This window comes from Syngnathoides biaculeatus, chromosome 12 (genome assembly GCF_019802595.1).
Source record: "Syngnathoides biaculeatus isolate LvHL_M chromosome 12, ASM1980259v1, whole genome shotgun sequence".
NCBI lineage: Eukaryota > Metazoa > Chordata > Actinopteri > Syngnathiformes > Syngnathidae > Syngnathoides > Syngnathoides biaculeatus.
The window spans coordinates 27272905-27296731 of record NC_084651.1 but is presented as its reverse complement, the minus strand read 5'-3'; the positions used below and the strand labels follow the sequence as shown (position 1 = coordinate 27296731).

General features: G+C 40.3%; 1 protein-coding gene across 6 annotated transcripts in view; it reads right to left on the bottom strand.

Moving 5' to 3' along the window:
• Positions 1-1835: 1835 nt before the first annotated feature.
• col13a1 (collagen, type XIII, alpha 1) overlaps positions 1836-23827 on the bottom strand; it is a 193715-nt gene continuing 171723 nt past the window's right edge. For 4 of the 6 annotated variants that reach the window (XM_061838102.1, XM_061838104.1, XM_061838110.1 and 1 more), the window contains 4 exons: positions 22564-22599; positions 15879-15965; positions 2275-2313; positions 1836-2179 (listed from right to left, as the gene is read on the bottom strand). In XM_061838102.1, coding sequence (XP_061694086.1) covers positions 2177-2179; positions 2275-2313; positions 15879-15965; positions 22564-22599 — 165 coding nt within the window. In that variant the 3' untranslated portion in view covers positions 1836-2176. The remainder of the gene's footprint in view (positions 2180-2274; positions 2314-15878; positions 15966-22563; positions 22600-23827) is intronic. The other 2 variants (XM_061838103.1, XM_061838107.1) reach the window with 1 other exon arrangement.

Below are 23827 nucleotides of genomic sequence, written 5' to 3'. Positions count from 1 at the left end.
CAGGCACTCCGGTTTCCTCCCATATCCCAAAAACATGCAACAATAATTGGACACTCTAAATTGACCCTCGGTGTGACTGTGATTGCGGCCATTTGTCTGTATGTGCCCTGCGATTGGCTGGCAACTAGTGTTCAGGGTGTACCCTGCCTCCTGCCCGTTGACAGCTGGGATAGGCTCCAGCCCTCCCGTGACCGATTGTGAGGATAAGCGGCTAAGAAAATAGATGGATGGACAACTTTCAAAACATTTTACAAGTATTAAACTACTAATTGCTGTGTCTGCTTTGTTTTTGATCATTTCAAATAACTTTTAACTCTGGATTACACCACACAGCAAGCTGTCCATGTTATTTGAAACCAGTTCAAAAACACAACTCATTCAGTGCAAGCAGTGCTCACAGCTACAATTACATATCAAAGTGGATTAGCAAATGCAAACAAGCTTGAGGTTAGTGAACAAGGAATTAATGTGCAAACACTACTTGTATATAAGGTATACTCTATTTACACATTAAGAATAGTGACTCGATCTTAAACTTATCACAATTGACTGGCTAACTGATGCTCAGTGATTAATATTTTGTTACACAAATATTCCAACAGTTGTTATTAAGGGCAAGACATTTCTTCCTTTAAATAAAGTTATAGATTAAGGCTGGCAACGTACACAATATATTCAAAAGCATATTGTTACAAATCAGTAATTAATAAATGCAAGTATCAAACATGTTGGGTTTTATTTCTGAAAAGATCATTGTCATTTTAGAATATAACATTTTGAACACATCCAAGTATTACAGAAAAATTTAAGCCTGCTTGTAAGTAAGGCACGAGTTCATGCGGGGTACTTGGCTTGGGACACAATGAATATCGAGTTGCTGGCAAGGATCCAAAAAGGGTTACTCAGGGAGCGCAAAACACAAACAAAACAGACCATAGAACAGATCAAGGCACACACCAATCAGTGCATCATTTTTCCCCCCAACATTAGGTCACTTGTAATATTCATTAGGTGAGCTCAGTAAGCACAGACATTTAACGACACTGGTTGATCAAATCATCCATTAAAAACAAAACCATTGCCCTGGACAAATTATGGCTTTCATATGATTGAAGCAATGGGGTGCAGCATTTTGCTTTAAAGGTGTGCATTAGTATTAATCTCTGAAAAACAATGTTTAATTCTGACAAGAAGCAAAAACTATAGTTAATAAAGAGCTGTACAGTTATGAAGCACAAAGTGAAATGTAATAGTGGTAAAAACAACATACAATGAGTTAAAGTCAGGAACATTAATGTTCGCGCTACAAAAGAACATATTCAGGAAATCTCATGCATTTCAGACTGGTCAGGAAATCTAAGTTAAGACCCTCATCAAACACAAGAGTGCATTAGGTTTTTCTACAAATTGTGCAACAAATAAAAAAAATAACAGCATTCAATGCAAATGACTAAGATAGCCATTATTATTTTGAGCAAATTTCCCTGCAATATTGACAATTATTTTGAGCAATATGTGGGTAATGCTGTTGAAGAAACAACCATAGAAATGCATATACGGTAAAGTATTAAAACAAATGTATCCATATTTTTGCAATTGTAAGCACTGTTCTTGATTTTAGTATGGATCTGATCTAATAACTTATATTTGGCACATTTGTTCTGTTTCAGCCGGTTCTGACCCAATTCCACTCTTCAACTTTTCTAAGGTACAATTACATTTGGAACAGAAATTAATATTAAAAACAATGACAACGCTAAATAAGAGTGCAGACTTTAAACACCTTTCTAACCTGCGTGAACATTTTGTTGACTTTAAGATGAGACTTTAAAAAAACTTTCCAAATGCCAAATAGTTACAAGAATCTTTCCAGCCACACAAGTCAGTGTAGCATGGTCTTGTCCATTACAATAAAAGAACACTACAATAAGTTAAAAAAAAACATTTTCCAACTCATAATATGCACAAATATCATGCATATATAACTTGTAATAATTAATTTCTTCCTATTCAAATATATAAAAAGTAAATGCATAGATATCAACTCAAATACTTTGTCATATCTATTAAAATAAAAACATCTGTATGAAACATTTATTTTCTTTTTTTAATAATAGGTTGTAAAAGTAAAAAAATAAATATTCTATGTACAATTAAACAAGCCATTCCAACGTTATCACTGCAGGGAGAAAGCAAAAGGCATAATGTTAGTTCAAACAATGGCATAAGGGAAGTTAGAAACATGGTGTAAGTAAGTGTCAAGCTTTTACTAACTTTGTTCCAACAACCTGGTACAGGTAGGCCATCATCTCCCTGGAACAAATAAAACAAAGTGGTGAACACTCATAGAATTTATGAAAATGTCAAGAAATACAACAATTTTGACTGAAAAGTAGATTACATGTGCAAAATGAGTGAACTTGGAGTGGAGTTGCAAATAATGTTGTTCTATCTGGATGTTTGGCATACCTAATTTCTTTTATTCTGACACTGTTTTCATGACCAGTATAGTTACATATTGTTCGGTCACATTTTTAAAAGTTGTGATTGGTGCCAATACCCTTAGCATATCAACTAGACATGCACCTTTGGTAATTTCGTGAACCAGTGTGCCCCTAGTGCATTTAAAAGTGGGACTTCTGGCTGAATCCGGGCGTGGTAATTTCTGACTTCAATTTTGCACAGTCAAAATGGCATGTCTCATTCCGTTAAAAGTGGTGCAATAGTCTCGCGCGGGGTTGTCTTTACATGTGGATGAGACCACAGTGATCCATGTGTGACTGGAACATTGAAGGGTAGTGGATGCTATTATTAAATGTAGAATGAGATGGTGAAAACTACTAGCATCCTAAATGCTCGCAGACCTCATGCATCTATACCCCGTCAACGATTGTTTGTTTACAACCGCCTCTGGCCCCTATAGCTACCGGCCAGTACATGGAATGATTTCAAAATTATCACACTAATAATAACAATAAAATGTTATCAATTGATTTATTTCTACAATGCTAAAAAGGGTTGGATGCTCGCTGTTGAAATATTGTAAGTCAGTCATCCTCTACACAAATCCGAGGACCTCACATGTTTGTCTGTCTTCATCTGCCCTGATCAAAGTCACGAAAATTGCATTATCACCTGGGGCAACAGTTAGACACGGTTTCCGTAACTTGCTTAAATTTAGACGGACTTTCTTACACTAAAATCTCACTCCCCAAGTGCATCTCTAAGGACACATCCTCACTGCACCAGTGCACCTAGCTTGGTGCAGACGAATATGCCAAATTGGGAAACATGCACAGCAAGTCTTGTACTTGCATAAAAATCAAGATGCGCCAGGTCTTAGGTGAAAGTGCATTTCGGCTGCCTACGAAAATAGAGCCCTGTATTTTATAAAAGACAGTATATAAAGCCATGAATTTTTCTACCCACTCGATTTCCAATAAAGTTGAGATTTTGTGTAAAATATTAATAAAAACAGGACAAAATAATTTGAAAATCCATTTCAAACTATACTCATAAGATACTTAATATTCAAACTGGTGAACTATTTTTTAAATATTGTATAATAGTCACTCATTTTGAATTTGAGTGGTACACATTCCAATAAAATCTGGGACTATATTTGATCAACGAAGACTGAAACACTATTGGCCGATTTTACAAGGGAGGTGTCAATATTGACATAAGGAATGCTTTTCTCTACTTGTTTGTCAAAGAAACAAAACCATTGCACGTTCAAGTGTGTGTCAGTCTCTTATATGGATGACATTATTATCTGCATGTACACAAATGGAGGCAGGTGGACTTTAACTGAAATCCCAGCAAAATGTACAATATATATATATATGCACACATACACAGTTGTTTTGTTATGTTGACAATGCTTACAATTATAGCTTTGAGTTATAGACTGTATCAACACTTCATTAGAAAATAATTATGCTCACAAATGTGACCAGCCATGATGTGAAGCTGGTTCTAAAACAGATACTATAGTATCCATCCAACCATTTTCTGATCCGTTTATCCTCACGAGGGTTGCGGGAGTGCTGGAGCCCCAATCCCAGCTCTCATTGGGCAGGAGGCAGGGTACACCCTGAACTGGTTGCCACAGGGCACATGGAGACAGACAACAGTCGCACTCGCAATCACACCTCGATGCAATTTAGAGTCTACATTTAATTCATGTTTTTGGGATGTGGGAGGAAACCGGATTGCCTGGAGAAAATTTAACGCAGATCATCATGGATAAGTGATAAAGAAGTTATTACTATGGTAGTTATCATAAATGTATATCATTACTACTATAGTTGCTGTTTGGATTGTTTCATCCATTTGTTTCTGTTAGTCTTAGTCTGAATTGCTCTCTTTGTGAGCAGCGTGCGTGTCTTGAAGTGTGACCCAGTGACACCTGGGAGGCGATTCTCCCCTGCCGACCTCAAGCTGATGCCCCTGAACACTGGGAAGCGATGTCTCCATCCTGGGCTCAGCATGTTTCCTTTCTGATCTTAAGCAGATACTCCTCAACACTGGGAGGAGATAATGCCCTTCTACCGCAGAAGGATACAAATGCCATAAACTTGTCTTTATACATTGACATGCTTTTTCTCTTGTGGGTTTATCAGGACACTCTGGCGGCCTTGAAGAAACATGTACCTTAGTGTTTGTGTGCTGTTGGTGTAGCCATCTGTGTCAGCATTTTCACTGTGTAACCATGGAACCCTTTGACCCAAGAATGCAATAAAAAAGAGCAGACAGGGACTACCACTTTGGCAGTCTGAGGTAGTGCACTCTCACAGTGTGTCCTCCGTCTGTCCCGTGCACGAAAAGACAATCTTGGTTGGTTTGAGTTCACTCTCTACAGTCCTCAGGCTTGTCTTAGCTGTTTTTCTAGGAACATCTCTGACAAGAAGACACCTAGTAGCAGGTATGGTCTATATACTGTAATTCTGTGACGGATAAAGCTGTTCTATCCCATCACCTTGAAAGACAAACGATGCCTAAAACATTTTCGTTCTGTTGAAATAATTTTGCTCACGACAATAAGCGGAACATCAAACATCAGTGGCTCTGTGTGTAGCCTCACAGTAAAATGTTGAGACGGCAACAATTTGACATGGTCTCAGTAGCTTTAACTTTAGACAGACTTTCTTATATCAAAATTTCACTCTGCCAAGTGGATCTCTTATGATACATCCTGCGCCAGTGCACCTAGCCTGGTGCAGATGTCTATGCCAAATTGGGAAACCTGCACAGCAAGTTTTGTTTTTAGGTGAAAGTGCATTTTGTCTGTCTACGAAAATAGAGCCCTGTATTTTAGAAAACACAGAACTCAAGGCCATTAATTTTTCTACCCACTCCAATTCCAATAAAATTGTGATGTTGTGTAAAATGCAAATAAAAATAGAATAAAATAATTTGAAAACCTGTTTCAACATAAACTCAAAAGATACCTAATGTTCAAACTGATGAACAATTTTTTAATATTACATACTCATGTGGCACTGTGGAATAGGTGTAGAATATTGGGCTCAGAGTTCTGAGGACCGAGGTTCAAATCCAGGTCCCACCTGTGTGCAGTTTGCATGTTCTCCCATGCTTTTCTCCGGGCACTCTGGTTTCCTCCCACATCCCAAAAACATACATTAATTGGAGACTCTAAATTGCCTTCCAAGTGTGGTTGGGAGTGCGACTGTTGTCTGTCTCTACGTGCCCTGCAATTGGCTGGCAACCAGTTCAGGGTGTACCCTACCCCAAGCCTGAGGACAGCTGTAATAGGCTCCAGCACTTCTGTGACCCTTGTGAGGATAAGCATCTCAGAAAATGGATGGATGAATCAATCTTCACTCATTTTGAGTTTGATGACTGCTACACATTCCAATAAAAGATGGGACATGGAGCGTGTTTACCTCTGTCCCTTGCCTTTCAACAACTCCCTTGTCATATATTGGGCTTGAAATGCCTCCTATTTTCAATGGGAGAAACGTCGGACCCCTGTTAGGCTAGTCTAATACTTGCACTCTTTTACAATGAAGTTACACTGTTGTAACAATTGGAGAATGTGCTATGCATTGTCTTGCTGAAACCAGAAGAGAAATTGCTAAAAAGACTGCTTGGACCACAACATATGCTGCTCCACATCATGTATTTATGTAGCTTTCAGCATTAATGGTATTGTCGTATATATGTGGGTTGCCCGTGCCATGGCCACTAACACTCTCCCATACCATCCCTGATAATGGAGTTTTTGTGTCATTAACTGCTGCGCTTTTGCTGGAGCCAGGGTGGTGTTTTGCGCCTCCCTCTCCCTTTTCACAGTAATAAGCACCACCCGGGCTGTGCACCTATCATCACCTGCATTTAAGCCTGCCAAATGAAAATGTCACCAGATTGCAGCTTCGACAGGGGTACCAAGGTAACTCAGTCTCCTAGTAAGCCAGTCTATTCCTTTGCATCATTCTGACCTTTGTGTTTCTCCTTGTGTATCCCCTGTGTCCCTCGTAAAGTAGATCTCTGCCACCCCACCATAAAGCCAGCCACGTGTCCTCATCACTGCCACATATTCTGTGGCTTAACAATCTGCCAGCACACCGTAAGAGCCACCCCCGTTTTCCTGTCAATAAACTGTTCACCACAACCACTCACCCTCCGCCTGCTCTTGGGTCCAGTCTCTATCCGATCATGACAGAATACTCTGGTCACAAATGGACCCAGCCACCCCGAGGCTAAAACATGTACTCACCCTCCAAGATGCTCACATCAGTCGAGAGGAAAAATCCAGTGACTCACATTTGAAAAATGTACAGGTGTGGTCAGTCGTGCCCACAGATATAAACTTACGGATGTGATCCACCAGTCATTCCCGCGGATAAAAAGTTGCGGGTGTGATTAGGGATGGAATCTCAAGACCTTAAAATAATTTACTGAGTTGTTATACCAGAGTATGTAGTTGTTACCTAATACCGTAATCATAATTTATTGACACTGCACAGAGCGAGACAGACATTTTTAATGAGGTCAATAGACATTAAATTTCCAAACTAAATATTCATATAATCAAATCCTTTTATTTCATCATGATACATTGTTGTAATCTTGCGTAATTAATGGCGCTATCTATTGTCAATCCATCGATGAAAGATAGCAGTAGATTATCTATATCTTCCTAAAGGATGGAGAGGGGAAATGTTTTCAACTTCAAGATAACGCGATACCACGGGGGAAAATTATATGGACTCACTAGTCTAACATTAGAACTTAGATCAAGTCAATGTAAATCACAATGTCATACTTATTATATTTAGATACTGAAACATTACCTGTGTTATATCCCAGAAATATTTTCAATGTAACTCAAGGGTGCCCAAATTTTTTTGCCCCAAGATCTACTTTTCAAGCAGCCAGCCTCTTGCGATCAACTGGCGGGCAGGGGTGGCCAGGTGCAGGCGCGCATTGTCATGCCTGCAGTAAATATGAGGCCAGCTTGCTAGAATGTCCCTTTATGTGCGTGCGCTCAACGTATTGGCCACACCTGAATCAAGCGACGAGGTGGATGATAGTCTAACATCTTTTTTTTTTTTTTTTTTTTTTTGGGCACGCCGTCACACGATCAACCAAAACTGCCTCACGATCAACGCAGTGAGCACCCCTGGTGTAACTGAATTTCCTTTGACATGGCTCATTATATTGATGACTTTCGACATAAATGTGCTCGCAGTATGTGAAGCAGCTCGGAACATGCGCTTTTGGGATCACTTCTGAACATGCTTAATACGGTTAACTTACATTTCTTGTTTCTGGGTGAATACTGATTGTTGAAAATCAGGCTTGTTTTGTGACCAATGTTTATGAAATAAATACGTAAGTAAATGTCAAGACTACACAAAATAAGCAACGTCTTTCAATATCTATTTTTTTTCGACTGGCAACAAATTGTATGTGCGTCATTTTTCTTGCTCGACTGTGCAGATTTGCGAGTGCGATGGCGAGCAAGCGTGATATCAAATGTGAGTGACTGCAAATTGCTTCAAGAAATCATGGAATCCTGACATCCCTTCACTCAACAAGTCTCTCACCGGTCTTCTAAAAATGCAAACCAAGATTCCCCCTATAAGTATTCCTTCCAAGCCTGCAGACTGCGAGCCACCCCGCCTCCTCTACAAAGACGATAATGTCACCCCGCCTGAGTCATACTCTGGGGACATAGATGCATGAAGTCAGTTCCGTCTTACTTGTTCCCCAGTTTTGAACCTCCAACCATAGTTATATCACAGAACAATACAAGTACACATTTGCCAAAAATTTCTGCTGCAATAAGGCAGCCAAATAGTCCACCTTGTTATGGCCAACTCCTCCCTGGTAGTCCAGTCGTTTGACTATTTTGCACTCTAATTTAAAAAGGTCTTTGATGCAGTGAGGACAAAGAAGCCGCCTTATGCTCACTCAGGGCGCTAATCCAGTAGCTGCTTTTTTAATTAAATCTAAGGAATTCTCCACCACCTACTGGGCCCTCGTCACCACCCCACTCCACCTGATGAGCCCATGCAAATTGATAACCCCAGGAACATCAGGGTCACGCTATCCAGCAGCTCTGCATTTATTGCAGTCAATTGGGTAATTTCATTGCCATTTGCCCCTTGGGACCAAAAGACCACATTCACTGCGATACTAGAGAGCCAAGGTGAGCCAAACAATAAGTTTCCTCTAGCTCTTCCTTCCATATGACCATTCTGGATTCTAGATTCCGCTCGTAACACACTCGTAGTAGCCAAAAGAGATTCCGGGGCTGATTATAACATTATTTTTGAAAATATAGCACATCAGCTCCAAATCCCTCTCCAACCATTTACGTCTTCTAAAAAAGAAACAGCGCTGGATGGCTGAGTAACATCATCTGTCATTCAACAAACTTTATCGTTCACCCTGCTTTTTTCCAGGAATCACTGTGAGAACATTTCTCTTTTCTTCATCGCTTCCCCTGACACCCCATTAGTCCTCAGAATTTCCTGGCTTAAACAAAATAACCCTACCATAGAATGAACACACATATCCATCACTGCCATTTACACTACTGGTCTCTGCTATCTCACCCTCTGGAAACCCACCACCATCCGCCACAAAGGTTGACCTCTCACTAGTCCCAAAAATATCTTCATCTCTCCCTGGTGTTCAGCAAAGACCTAGCAGTTTCTCTACTTTCCTACTTCTCTTACGACTGTGCTATCAATCTCATGCCTGGCGCCAACCGTCTCTTCAATCTCTCCCACCCAGACAAAAAGGTGATGGAGGATAACATTACCGTTTCCCTGACTTCTAGAGTCATTTGTCCATCCTCATTTCCAGTAGGGTGATTTTTTTTCTTTGATAAGAAATACATCACTCTCCTCCTCTGTATAAAATACTGTGGACTAGCTGAGAGCTGCTAGCCATTTTATGGGCTCTGGAACAGCGGAAGCACTGGTTGGTGGGGACTTAATTATGGTTTATCATTTGGACTGATCTTACTTTTGTTCTGCCAAATGCCTTTATCCCCAAAAAGCTGGCTGGACCCTCTTCCTGAGCAGATTTAACTTCAATCCCTCCTTCTGTTCTGATTCCCACAATCACAAACCTAGACACCCACTCTTGGATTTACTCATCCCCCTCCTGCCCACAGAACCAGAACCCATCCTCCCTTTCTCATGTTTCAATGGCGCAGCCACCTGGAAGATCGAACAGGTGGTTAAGGAAGCTCAAAAGACACACCCAAGCCCCAAGACTGGGCCTCTGAACTGGCTGTTTGTACCCAATTCAGAATCCTCTGACCTTCAGTGGGCCCACAACTCCAAACTCACCGGCGACATCACGTGCACCATTCAATTCACCCAGCAGCACTTCTGGTGAGCCAGCCTCATTCGAGAGACCCAGGAGTTAATCCAGTCTGCTACGTTGGTACCTGAGGGAAGTCTTCACACCACCCCAGCCAGTTTGCTGTATCCCTTGCCTATCCCAACCAACCCTTGATCACACATTGCTTTGGAATTTGTTACCACGCCTCTGAAGGTAACTGGATCACTCACTATTATCAATTGCTTGTCCATATATATCAATCATGTACCCCTCCCCAAACTTCCATCAGCCTTTGAAACTCCTAACCCCCTTGTCTAACACGTTGTAAACGCCACGGAATCCCATTGAGATTATCTCTCACTGAGGACCCCAGTTCTCTATCTTGACTGGAAGGAATTCGGTAAAGCGATGAGAGCAGCAGCTAACTTGTCTTCTGGTTATTATACACAAACCAACAGCCAGACGGAGCAGGCTAATCAGTCCCGAGAATTGCCCCTCCATGTGTTGCTACAAACAACGACCCCTTCCTGGAGTTCATTCCTCCTCTACCGGTATGTCCCCATTCATAGCTTGCTATGATTTACAATCTCCATTACTCAAGGAACAGGGCCAGGGTTAGGGTGAGGGTTAGGGTAGAGTTTTAACTTGCATCTGTAGCGAGAGCAACAGACTGTTAACTCGCACTAGTTTTCTGAAGTGTTCCTGAGCCCACAGGGCCATATACTGTACTATGATGTATTTATTGCAGTACCATCTGAGAGATATTGAAGGTCACAGGTATTTAATTCAGATTCATTCCTGGGGAACGGCTGAGCATTTCGGTTAATGCTATTTTAATAGTCAATCACAATACTCTCCTGCTTTCAATTAATGTGTTCACCTGTATAATTTTTCAAACAGATGTTTTTGATCTTTGCTTAATTTTCCCCAGTCTTTTTTGCCCCTGTCCCAGATTTTTGGAATGTGTTGCAGTCATCAAATTCCAAACAAGACAATAACAATATAATATAACTTCTTCTTTACCTTTCAGCTTGTCCCATTAGGGGTCGCCACAGCATGTCATCTCAGATAAAAGCATATTTGTTTGGCACAGTTTTACGGCGGATGCCCATCCTGACGCAACCCCTCTGCGTTTTAGCCAGGGAGAGAAGCTTACACCAACTGGTATAAAGCTTGTGCACGTGATGTCACCGTTTTCACGGCCCCATATTGCCGGTCAAACAGAGCCGCTCGACATTGTGGGAGACATTAAACCGGAGCAGAATATTCACAATGCCCGAGACCTGTTGTGCTGTTAGTTGTCACAACAGACGAGACAGTTCTTCAAAGAGATAATTCTATAGAATACCAACTGGAAAGACCAGAAAAGATCGATGGATTTCAGCAATGAAACGTGATGGATGGTGCCCAACCAAATGAACATGCCTGTGTCACGATCACTTCATTTCAGGTAGGAATAATTCTTCTCAATCTTAAATTACCAAGAAGTATTTATAATGCTGAATTGACTCATTTGAGAACACTGCATATTTTATAAAAAATACGTCTTTTGCAGAGGTTTATGGAGGTTAATGTGTGGCTGCAATATGCTTCTGTGAACAGAGGAGACGACTCCTCCTTGTCCTAATTTTTTTTTTTCCCAATCATTGTGTAAAACCAGGGGTCATTTCTTGAAATATTGGTATTTCTATTTGAAAACTCTGAGTGGGTCCATCATTATGTGGGAGTTATTCCTGATTGAGAACAGATCCAGCAATGAAGTATTTGTATGGGTCCAGACTTTTATATGATTTCAAACTTTTCCGTGTAAATGTCAACAATTTAATCACCAGATAGATGTGTATATCCAGTTGTCCAAGACAAGCAGAAGTGAATTCCAATTTCTTAGCGACGAAAACATCAACTTCGGGATTAAATATAGGTCCTCTGCCAAGTGTCTCTAATTATTCCACATACTTTGTTTATTATCACCTTCTAAATGTTTAACGGTATCTGACAAAACTCTGGATGTCGTGTTATCTGACATATTTTCATTTTGTCTCAACAGTATTAACTTGCAAAAATGCTTTGCTTGACAAGCAATATGGCGATGTCAGGTGATTTTATGACATAGGTGCATGAGCTCTATTCCCAGGCGGTTTCCTATCCAACCAGGGCCAAACCCGCTTAGCTTCCGAGATCTGGTGTTCTCAGGGTAGCATGGCTGTAAGCTAACAATATAACAATAACAAAAAAGTGTTCATCAGTTTGAACATTAAATATCTAGTTATAGTAGAATATTCAGTAAAATATATGCTGAAAGGGACTTGCAACCTCGATTGTCTGCCATTCTTTTATTAATTTACATATCAAACAAAAGCCCAAATTCAGTGGAATTGGGCCGTGTAGTTTTGTTGAGCCTGTCGTATCCCACTGAGGCCTCCACTCCCCGAGAGGGGTTACGTCAGGAAGGGCATCCGGCGTAAAAACTGTACCAAACAAATATGAGCGTTTCGCTGTGGCGTCCCATAACAGAACAGGCCGAAAGAAAACTTGCTACTAGTTTATTGCGGCTGTCATTCCACAGCAATTCGTCTTTGTTAAATTTAAGTTTAAAATAATAAATGACAAAGTATCAAAGTGAACAGTAATACTTGGTGCAAATGTGCCATTTCCTATGATAAGATTAATATCTGGCATGATCAGTTCTACACCCTACCTATTGTGCCTGTTGTAGGTTAGAGACACTATTCATAATTGCTTGATCAGCAGAGAATTGTATGCACTCTTTTACGTTGGGAATGAAACAGAAAGCAGGAACTGACAAAAAAAACCCATTGCATTATGATAGAATGAATGGTGTGGTTCTTGTCTACAGGTACTGTCAAACCACTGCACTTCACCTTGTTATACATTTTATTTGTTTAATTCTTTGGTTATCGTGACCCTTCTGGGATAAGTGGCTCAGATAATAGATGGAAGGATAATTCAATGGTGAATCACATCTTATCTTTGGGGCCAAGGGTTTTATTGTTCCAAATTGTACCTTGCTGAGCTGAACTGAAATTTAACACTAGTGGGAATGTACCTTTAGAACAATCATCTGGAAAAGTAAGCAAAAACTATAAACTAGCTCTGTACAACAATGCTAAAAATATTTTCAGATGCTATGCAACACAAATAATTGTGAAAGGGCTGATGCGCAATGAAAAACGCATATAGGGGCTATAAAGTTGACACACCCCTGTCCAAATGTAAGTTTTTTTGTGAAATAAAAAATGAGACCACGATAAATCATTTCAGTTTTTTTTTAAACATGACATATAACCAGTAAAACCAAAATGGTATCATGTGTGCTGACTTGTGGTTAATTCTGAACAGAGCCAGAATCACATTATCTGTTATTTTATTTGACTTCCCCTTCCTCTTTTTTCCCAAATTAAATGGGATAAGTTAAAAATCACATGTTTTTTGAACATTCTAACATTGGAGTGGAGATTTTTTTACAGTACAGGGAGTCTTAGGGTGAAAACGGTCAAAGCCTAAAATGTTTCGACTTTACAACGCCCGTCCCTCCACATTTTGTCCAGCTAATGTGCATAGTGCTTGTCCGTGTTTGTGTGCCGGGTGTATCTTTGCATTTTGCGTCCCCCTTTTTAGACATTATGGCCCCCAAAAAGAAAGGTGGGTCTTTTAGCAATGCTTCTGGAGCCAAAAGAAAATCTTTTACCATGAAAACGAAGCCCAAGATCATAAAATATTTTATACGAATTATTTTGACTCAAATTCTGACTTTAAGGGTAAAATCTGACTTATAACAAAATTCGAGTTACATTACCAGCATAGGAACAGAACTCGTTCGTAACCCGAGGACTCCATGTACATCCTTTGTATATGCTCTTCACAATTTTGACTTTTTAATAATGTTTCTTTTTGTGCACTCCTCGATGGGATACTCCGAACAACAAATTACAGGCAAGAGAAGCTTCAACTATCATCCACATAACCATCAATGCTAAATTTTTCCTTCACTTCATGTATTTAGACACCAGCTCCAATCACTTTGTACAGTTGACAGACAACAACACACAGTATGCTCAAGAGGAATGCTGCTTACCATCCCTTTCTTTTAAAGAAACAGGTTTGCTTGTGAAGATAATGAGCAAATAATTGGCAATAAAAGGAATATTGTACACTGTCTGTTTGATGTGTGCAGTCAAAGTCAATGACTGAGTGTGCCATAAAAAACTATGAAATACATTACATCCAAACCTACAGGATGTCATCCAGTAATTAATTTGGGGAGGTTCTGCAATGTCAAGTTTATGAGTGTTGCACAAAAATTTCATTCCAACAAGATTGAACAGTGAAAACAAGTCTATGCATGAAAAATACGAGGGAAACCATCTGCTTTCATTTAGCCAATAATTCCATCTAGTTTTAACTGCACTTTGCACAACCTGTGGTAATGTTGCATGAAAGAGTTGGTGCTCCATGCAAGAAATGAAAGACAAAACACTGTTTATTGTTATGAAAGTTCTGAGTGTCATTGATTTAGAATAAATATTTGGTGTGTAGTGTGTTAGTCATAATTAGTATGTTATGAAATGGTGATGGAGATATAAGGTAGATAAAATGTACTTCCTTCATATGAATTAATATAAATGAAATACTGTATGAAATGGATCTTTCAAGGAGGGTCAGTGGAAGAAGTAAGTGATTTAAGACAATGATAAGCTACTTGACAATGATTTATCTTTTCATGCAAACTTACAGTACATAACTAAGTAAAGCTAAGGGAATTTAGTTCATGGTGCTATGTACAACTCTGATGTTAGCAAAATGCATGCTGGGGAGGAAAGAGAGAGCACCATACCACAGGACAAGGGGCATCCAGCCCATCCAGGCCTGGCAAGCCCGGTTCACCTTTCTCTCCTTTAAAGCCTCGGAAACCCTGTTTGTGAAATCATCCATTGAAAAAAAAGCAGCTTTGTTGCCTAAGCCACAGTAGCTAAGTGATTGTCCTCTACTGTTTGGGGACATGATGATTCGCGCTTCTCTCCACTGGCCATGTTGATGCAGGTTTACCTCAACATGCAGGCAACCCTGACTGACAGGATTAGAGTTCACTGAGATGAGTGCGTCAATGTTCATGATGATAAATGTTTTGCTAAACCCTTATTTGATTTTGAGAAGATTTAATTGTATGTACAACCATTAGTTTAAACATGGTATTGTGATTGATATTGCTTTTATGGAATAAGAATCAAACAGATTAAATAATCAATTTTCCATCTCCAACGGGGGCCAAATTTGCCCAAAGGGTGTGTCAATTTAACCAACGATCATCAACCAAAATTGACGCCACAATGTCTCTCGTGTGTCTCTTGCGGAAAGTAACGGGCAGTGAACTACCCGTGGATGCCGGGATAAATAGCCTAACAATGGGCCCAATGACATGATGGTTTGACCAATTTTAGCAAGTTTGAGTTCAAACTACATGCCATAACTCCATAGCTCTGCTAATTATTGTTGCATACACGGGTGATTCCCGTGACCTTTCCAGTGCAAACCTGAGATGTTATGATATTAAGTACAGTCGATCGCAGGTGGCGATATTTCCAAACTTGCCGACCCCATGAGGTGGCTCGAAATTGATGAATTGATCAATATAATTCATATTCCATGACCACAATATCCATCAAAATTCTATGCTAAGACTAATGGGGGCTCATACAACATCCTGTCACCAAAAAAAAAAAAAAATGTTCCCCATTATGACAACAGAATAACTTAATTTGGAATCATGATAAATGTTGAGATGAATTGAGTTTGTTTGTCTTCAACTGCTAGTGTTGTTGAGACAAAAAAGGGAGTCTTAACCCCCACTCCCCCCCCCCAAAAAATAAATCGAGCTCATATCATTAATTTATTCCTGTCAGTCTTGTTCCTAGGAAGAGAAAAGAGGGCTGATGTTGATTAGAATCACTTAAAACCAGAGCCAAAAATAAGATTTGTCACCAGTGACCCTTTTTTTTTGGCTCTTTGTTATACACAGATTACTGACATACCAACGGACATGGGGCATCTAATCCAGGTGCTCCTTGGTCTCCCTTATCCCCTTTGGCCCCCCTGTTGCCTTTCTTGCCCCTCTCTCCCTGCAAACAACAGTTTATTAAACAAATAAGCTTTAGCCCTCCTTTTTGGTGAAATTTTAGAATCTGGTTTATGGACCTAGGTGTTAAACATTTAACATGAGAAATACCTTACATTAATGAGTAAAGGGTTTGGTGTGCTGTTGAGTATTTTCAGAAGATAATAGTATTGGTGATTTAGTGGAGAGGTAGTTGGGGAGTTATGGATGACATATCAAAGCTGGCACTTGATAGTAAATGGCAGTTAGGCATTGTGGAGAGAATTACCTGCAAAATGCTGAAAATATTTTTAATTAGCAAAGGAAAAGATACTCGTTTGTTCTTTTATTGTAGCTACTACTATGACCATGCAATAAAAAGATCATCCTACAGTATTGTGCAAAACAATGCATGGGGTCCTCAATATCAGGTGGCATTTCATAAATTATTATCTTTTTGTCATATCTATTGAGACATATAGGATTAGTTGCCTGTATCAATAGTCAAATAATCCTAATCAGATTATTACTACTGGATATCTAACATGTTTAGGGCATCTTTGCTTAACTATGCTTAGAATAGATTGTTTTATATTGCTGCCTGAGAAGATGTTTTGATATAAATATTTACTGTAAGTGACTAACAGTGTAGTGGCACAGCATGGGGTCGATCCCTGCTCAGTGATGATGTCGATATGTGCCGTGCAACTGAGTGACTGGCGATGAGTTCAGGGTGTAATCTGCTGTTTGCTCGTAGTTAGCGGGGATAGGTTCCTGCCCTCTTGACTAGTATAAGTATAAGCACCTTTGAGAATGGATGGATGGATATTTACTGTAACTCTGACTTTTAACTACTGCATTTGCGCAGGTTACTGAAAGACACTCTCACACTATGATTTATGTGCTTGGCGTAGGAAAAGAATTGGGTTATGAGAAGGTTTCAAGCAAACCTAGTGTGTATGCTTTGACTTAGAGAATTGTAGGTTGACGATACTGTAAGTACACATACTAAGAGGAATTTGGGTGCACAGTATCCCAAGGTTTTGTTTTGACATCTTTAACATCCTATAGCCTGCTGCTTTATCCTTTGGCATGCAAATTCTAGCATCTCAATGGACACAATATGAGACAAAGAAGTGGGAATGGAATCACGGACAACAATTTTAAGATCACATTTAAAGCTGAGATGTTTACCATGTAACATTTGACTTGTTCCAGAAGAATGTAAAAACATACAACCAGAAACATGCAATGATCCGAGAGCATTGCTTGCCATTAAGGAGAATGGGGAAAAGAGTCAGGGGTGGAATTATGAAGACTTGCATGGTAAATGTACTGTTAAGAACGAATAGGAGTAGTCAAAAAGGAAGTGTAAAAGGAGGAAGTATTAACCCAGGACGTGAATTAGAATGCAGGAGCAGGAGGAGCAGGAGCCCAAGGTTTGTGAGAGGGAGAGAGGGCAATCCTTGCGAGCAAAAGAGCCATGGGCAAGGTGGAGGGAAGCAAAACGGGGATAGGAAGACCTGTGGATACAAAGGAAGATAACACAAGAGTAAAAAAACACCTACACTATCCCATAGCTTTATCTTCAACACTTTCAACTAGTTGGTCACTTATGGCCACGTTCAGAATTGTTTCTATTTTTTCCAGAATGGTCCTCATTCACCATTTTGAAAAATCATATTTGTTGTATTATATTCTTTTATTCAATGGAAGTCAGTTAAATGTGTTGAAAAAGGCTATGAAATGTGAAGACTTGATTGATGGGAGTGGAAATATTAAACAAGGAACATGTTAATAGGAAGGAACAGGAACATTATTTTAGAGGAAGGGCATCACAGTCATCTTCTATTGCACATGGTGGACAACATAACAAGTGATGTCTTATGGTACAAATTCAGTCACTGTAAATTAAAAAGCATAATTCAGCAAAAAATGAAAAAAAATCTCTCATTTGAAGATTTTAAAATTGCTAATCGTGCTGTCCAAAACTCAGTGCTGAACATTTATTAGACCACCGATACCCAAAAAAAAAAAAGAATGAGAGGAGTCCATCCAGTATTGTTAAGTACTCATTTGAGACTGTCAATAATGACGTCTTACCATTTTCACTAGGAATGAAGAATATCAACCTCAATTAAGCTTTTTTATACCCAAGTTTAAGTGCGCTTATTGGGCTTCTAAAATAAATCGGAATGCAATCCTTCTAACAATCCACCAGTAAAGAATTGTAATTTTGAATTTTAATCAAGAAATACATATCTTCCTGACATTCATTTATTCTTTGTCACAGATTAAATTTGAAAATTCAAGGACAGCAATATTATTTACATTTTAGTATTAAAATTATCAGTTCAAAAGCTTCTACGTTCTGGTGTATCAATCATAAGTAAAACATGAAAAATGATTTTTATAGTTGCCACTGCTGTTTGCTGAGGGCAGCATCACCTATTCAATAGGCATTTGGACAAAGAGTTGTGGTTTAAAAAAATTTCATGGATTGTTTGAACACTGCTGTGAAAACGTATTTGCACCCATTCAGATTTTTTTTTTTTTTTTTGCATACTGAGCACACGTACATGTTCAAATCATCAGAAAAACTAATATCTCACTGACAACCCAACTGAATATAAAATAGTTTCTAAATTACATTTGTATTGATTAGGCATTGATTAGGCGGCACGGTGGTGCAGCTGGAATGCGTTGGTCTCACAGTTCTGAGGACCCGAGTTCAATGCCAGCCCTCCCTGTGTGGAGTTTGCATGTTCTCCCTGTCCCTGTCTGGGCACTTTGGTTTCCTCTCACATCCCAAAAACATGCAACATTGATTGAACATTCTAAATTGCCACTAGGTGTGATTGTGAGTGTGGCTGTTTGTCTTGGCTGGCATCCAGTTCAGGTGGTACCCTGTCTCCTGCCTGTTGACTGCTGGGATCGGCTCCAGCACTCCCATGACTCTTGCGAGGATAAGCAGCTAAGAAAATGGATGAATGCATGGATTTTGTATTGATTACTACTGCTTATCTGAGGTTAGGTTGCGGAGGCAGTAGATTTTGCAGGGAAGCCCAGGTTTCTTCTACCCAGTCACTTAATCCAGCTCTTCTGGGGGGATCCTGAGAAGTTCCCAGGTCAGATGACAGATGTAATCCCTTCAGCATGTCTTGGGTCATCCCCAGGGTCTCCTCCTGGTTGGATGTGCCTGGAACACCTCACCAGGGAGGGGTTTGGGAGACATCTGAATCAGATGCCCCATTCACCTCATCTGGCTCCCCTCAATGCAAGGAGCAGTGGCTCTTCTCTGAGCTCCTCTTGGATGACTGAGTTTCTCAAACTCATTTCGGGCACTTGTATCCAGATCTTGTTCTTCCGGTCACAACCCACAGCTCGTGACCATAGGTGAGGGTAGGAACATAGATCAACCGGCAAATTGAGAGCTCCACTGATCAGTTGAGCTCCTTTTTTCCCCACAACAGGCCAACACAAAGTCCGCGTCACTGCAAATGCTTCACCAATCCGCCTGTCGATCTCTTGTTGCTTTCTTCCCTCACTCATGAACAAGACCCCCCAATACTTTAACTCCTCCACTTGGGGTAGGATCTCATCTCTGACCTAGACACGGCATCCCAGCTTTTTCCGACTGAGGTCCATGATCTCAGATTTGGAGGTGCTGATTTTCATCCCAGCCGTTTCACACTCAGCTGCGAACCACTCCAGTGAGCACTGGAGATTACATTTTGATGAAGACAACAGAACCACATAATCTGCAAAAAGCGTGCATGCAACAATGAGGCTACTAAACTGGACCTCCTCTATGCCTTGGGTGCACCTAGAAATTCTCTACATAAAGGTGATGAATAGAATCGGTGAAAAGGGGTAGACTTGGCGGTGGCCAACCCTCACTAGAAATGAGTCCGACTTACTGCTGGCAATGCAGACCAAAGTCTGACACCCTATGTACAGGAACCAAACAGCCCGTATCAGGGGGTTTGGTACCCCATACTCCTGAAGCTCCCACCACTGGAATCTGTGAGGGACACGGTCAAAGGAATTCTCCAAGTCCACAAAACACATGTAGACTGGTTGGGCAAACTAGCATGCACCCGCGAGGACCCTACCTAGGGTATAGATTTTCTCCATTGTTCCAGACCCAGGACGAAAGCTCCACTGGTCTTCTTGAATTTGAGATTCGACTTCCTGACAGACCCTCCTCTCCACCGCATAGAATGTACAGGGAAGACACCCTACAGTTCGAACACATACTCCAGTCCCCTTATTAAAAAGGTGGACCGCCATCCCAGTCCGTCAATCAAGAGGCCCTTTCCCTGATGTCCACATGATTTTGCATGGACGTCTAAACCAGGAAAGCCCTACATCCAGAGCCTTTCGGAATTCAAGCGAATCTCATCCATCCCTGGGGCCTTGCCACTGAGTAACTTGTTAACCACCTCAGTGACCTCAACCTCAGGGATAGGAAAGCCCGCCTTGAAGAACCCGGACCATTTTTCCTCATGGGAAAGCGTGTTAGTGGAATTGAGGAGATTTTCAAAGCATTCTCCCCAGTGACTTACAACATCCATAGTCAAGGTCAGCAGCACCCTATCCCCACTAAACACAATGTTGATGGTGCACTGCTTCCACCAAGACACCGAATAGTTGACCCGAATTTCCTCAAAGCCATCCAGAAGTCTTTCTCCATGGCCTTACCGAACTCCCCCCAAGCCTGAGATTTTGATTCAGCAAACACCAAAACTGTATTCCGCTTGGCCTAACAAAACTCATTAGCTGCATCAGGAGTCGCACAGGCCAAAAATGCCTTTTGGGATTCCTTTTTCAGCCTGATTGCATTAATCACTGTTAGTTTCTTCCACCGACAGTTTTGAGGAATACTGCCACCACAGTTCCACAGCTCTGGTCACCTGCCTCAGTAATGGAGGAAGGAATGTGGTCCACTTGCACTTGATGTTCCTCCAACGGAACATGTGCAAAATTCGGTCTGAAGTGTGAGTTGAAATTTCTTCTCGTTTCTGCCAAAGGTTCACAGCAGACCCTCACGATACATTTGGGCCTGCCATGTCGGACCGGCATCTTCCCCCACTATTGGATTCAACTCACCATCAGGTGGTGATTAGTTGACAGGTCTGCCCCTATCTTCACCCAAGTGTCCAAGACATGCGATCACAAGTCCGATGAGTACAAGTGTGGACACCTTCATACGTGAACATGGTGTTCGTTATGGACAATCCGTGATGAGCACAGCAGTCCAAAAACAGAACGCCACTTGGGTTCTGATTGGGGAACATTCCTCCCAATCCCGCCCTTCCAGGTCTCATTATCATTGCCTACAGGGGCATTGAAGTCCCTCAGCAGAACGATGGAGTCCCCAGTGGAAGCAATCTCTCACATCCCCTTTAAAGACTCAAAAATGGTGGGTACTCTGAACTTCTGTTTGGTGCATGGGCACAAACAACAGACAAGACTCATATCACCACCCAAATGTGGAGGGAGACTACCCTCTTGTGCCCTGAGATGAACCCCGATGTACAGATGCTGAACCAGGGGCAACTTCAGAGAGGAAAAGAATCCAACATTTCTCAAGAGGACTTGTACCAGAGCCCAGGCTGTGTGTGGAGGTGAGTCCGACTATATGGTCACGATAATGTGAATCCATACCTTTTTGAAAAATGAAATGCCCCGAAGCTTATTAACAGGTTGTTCCACCCTTGGCAACAACAGCTGAAAATATGTTTACAATATCTGGTGACAAGTCTTTCGGATTGCTGTGGAGGAATTTTCATCTGCTCTCCTTTGCGCAATTAATACTGGAGGGTTTTTGGCTAAAGTTGGACATTTGTTTCATCACTCCTCAGTTATTGGGGTTCATTCAGATCATCTTTAGAAAATGTGAGACATGCCTTTATGTTTATTTCATCAGACCTGTTTTTTGCCTTGGAATTTGACTCATGAACATTAACCTTAACTGTGCCCAGAGGTGTGCACTTTTTTTTTTTATATGTCATTGTGGGTTATTTTGTGACCTTCTAGCTAAGTTGTTGTGGTAGTCTTGAAGTAATTTTCATCATTGGCTGAGCACTATTGGTAATATCAACATTATTGGGTGGAATGCGCAGACCACATGCTTTTGAGCGTTAAGATATGTGGCCAGATAGGTTTGTATTTTTTTGTCTTTATCATTAAATTGATAATTTGGAAGCTGGATTTTGTATCAACTTGTTTTTCTGTTTGCAAGGTATTAAAATTGGTTTGATGATCGAAAATATTTCAGTGTGACAGAAACGCATAAAATCAGGAATTGGGCAAATACTTTACTTTATCTCAACAAGACTGAATGTTCCTCTCCAAAATGGAAGACCAAACTGCAATTTGTATTGATCACAGTGACAGGAGAAGTACTCTTCAGGCTCATTACATCACAGTCTTAGATATGATCAAGTCAAGTTAATTTTAAGTTCATCTTGTGTTAACATTCACTATTCATCATCACAGAGTAAAAGGAAATTTCTGGTATCCGACCAATCTGTTTTTACCACTTTCGTCTATGTAAGTTTAATACAGTATTCACACTGGCTACAATATTTACAAAGTTGTATATTATTATTTCTTACCCGATTGCCTTTGAGTCCTTGTGGTCCTGCGAAACCCTGAAAAGGGAAACAAAAAATAATTCTGAAATAAGTAAATATATAAAGAAAAGGAAAATTTGTCAAAGTAAATTTCCGTTTCAAAGTCAAAAAGCAATTCAATTCAATTCTAATTCAATTCTGGCAGCAATAAATACAGCACACCGCGTGTAGAATTATTAGGCAAAGTTGTATTTGACTGTATAGTCACTTTTTGGGATATTTCCTTACTCCCAGATGTATAAACCTGAATCCTTAACTGCAAAGGATTTGAAAAGAATCAAACCTGTAGCCTACATCAACATATGACACTGGGAATAATTTGAAAAAAGCAAAATCTGTTCCATGAAGTTTTTACGCTGATTAAACCTAAAATTGGCATGCTGGTTCTGAAATTGCATGCAGGCAAAATTACACTGATGAGCTGTAGTAAGACTTGCCATCTCATTACGTTTAGAGTCATCTACATACTAGGAATTAAGAGGGATTGTGCTATGTTTTCTCTTAACCTTGTTGTAAAAAAATTGTAAATTCGAATTAATTTTATAAAGATTTTTTTAGTTTTCAAAATTTCTATTCATTCATTCATTTTATTCATCTGCCTGCCCTGCGACTGACTGGCGACCAGTTCACGGTGTAGTCCACCTATCACCCAAAGCTAGCTGGGATAGCCTCCAGCTTTCCCGCAACCCTTGTGAGGATAACCGGCTTTGATAATGACACACACACACATATACACATACAGACGTGTGTGTGTATGTAAAGACAGATTTCTCAAATATTTCATGGCCTGATAAAAAGAGAGTGACTCTTGATAAACTTAGATCCCGAATGGAGACAGAGATCCACTTTGAATCAGATGCCAAAAAAGTCGAGGCACGTACTTTTAGTTTTTAGGCTATGGTACAGGAAGAAATCTCCATCTTTTAAAAATGCAACAATTTTTATGCTCCATCATATGCCTCCAAGTATTCCTTTGTGTGGCTGGTGAGTAAAAGTTTAGACACTAAATTTGTTGTTGACCAGTGCTATGGTTTACAGCTAATAATAACCCCAAATTCATCCATTTTCAATACTGTATATCTTCGGATCAAGGGTGAGCTGGAGGTTATTCTTTCTGACTTAGGTCAAAAACCAGGTTAAACCGAGGACTGGTCAGCAGCAGGGCACATATACAGTGTAAATAAAACATCTGCACACCCCCATTCATATACAATAACTTTGTAATATAAAAAAATGAGACCACGAT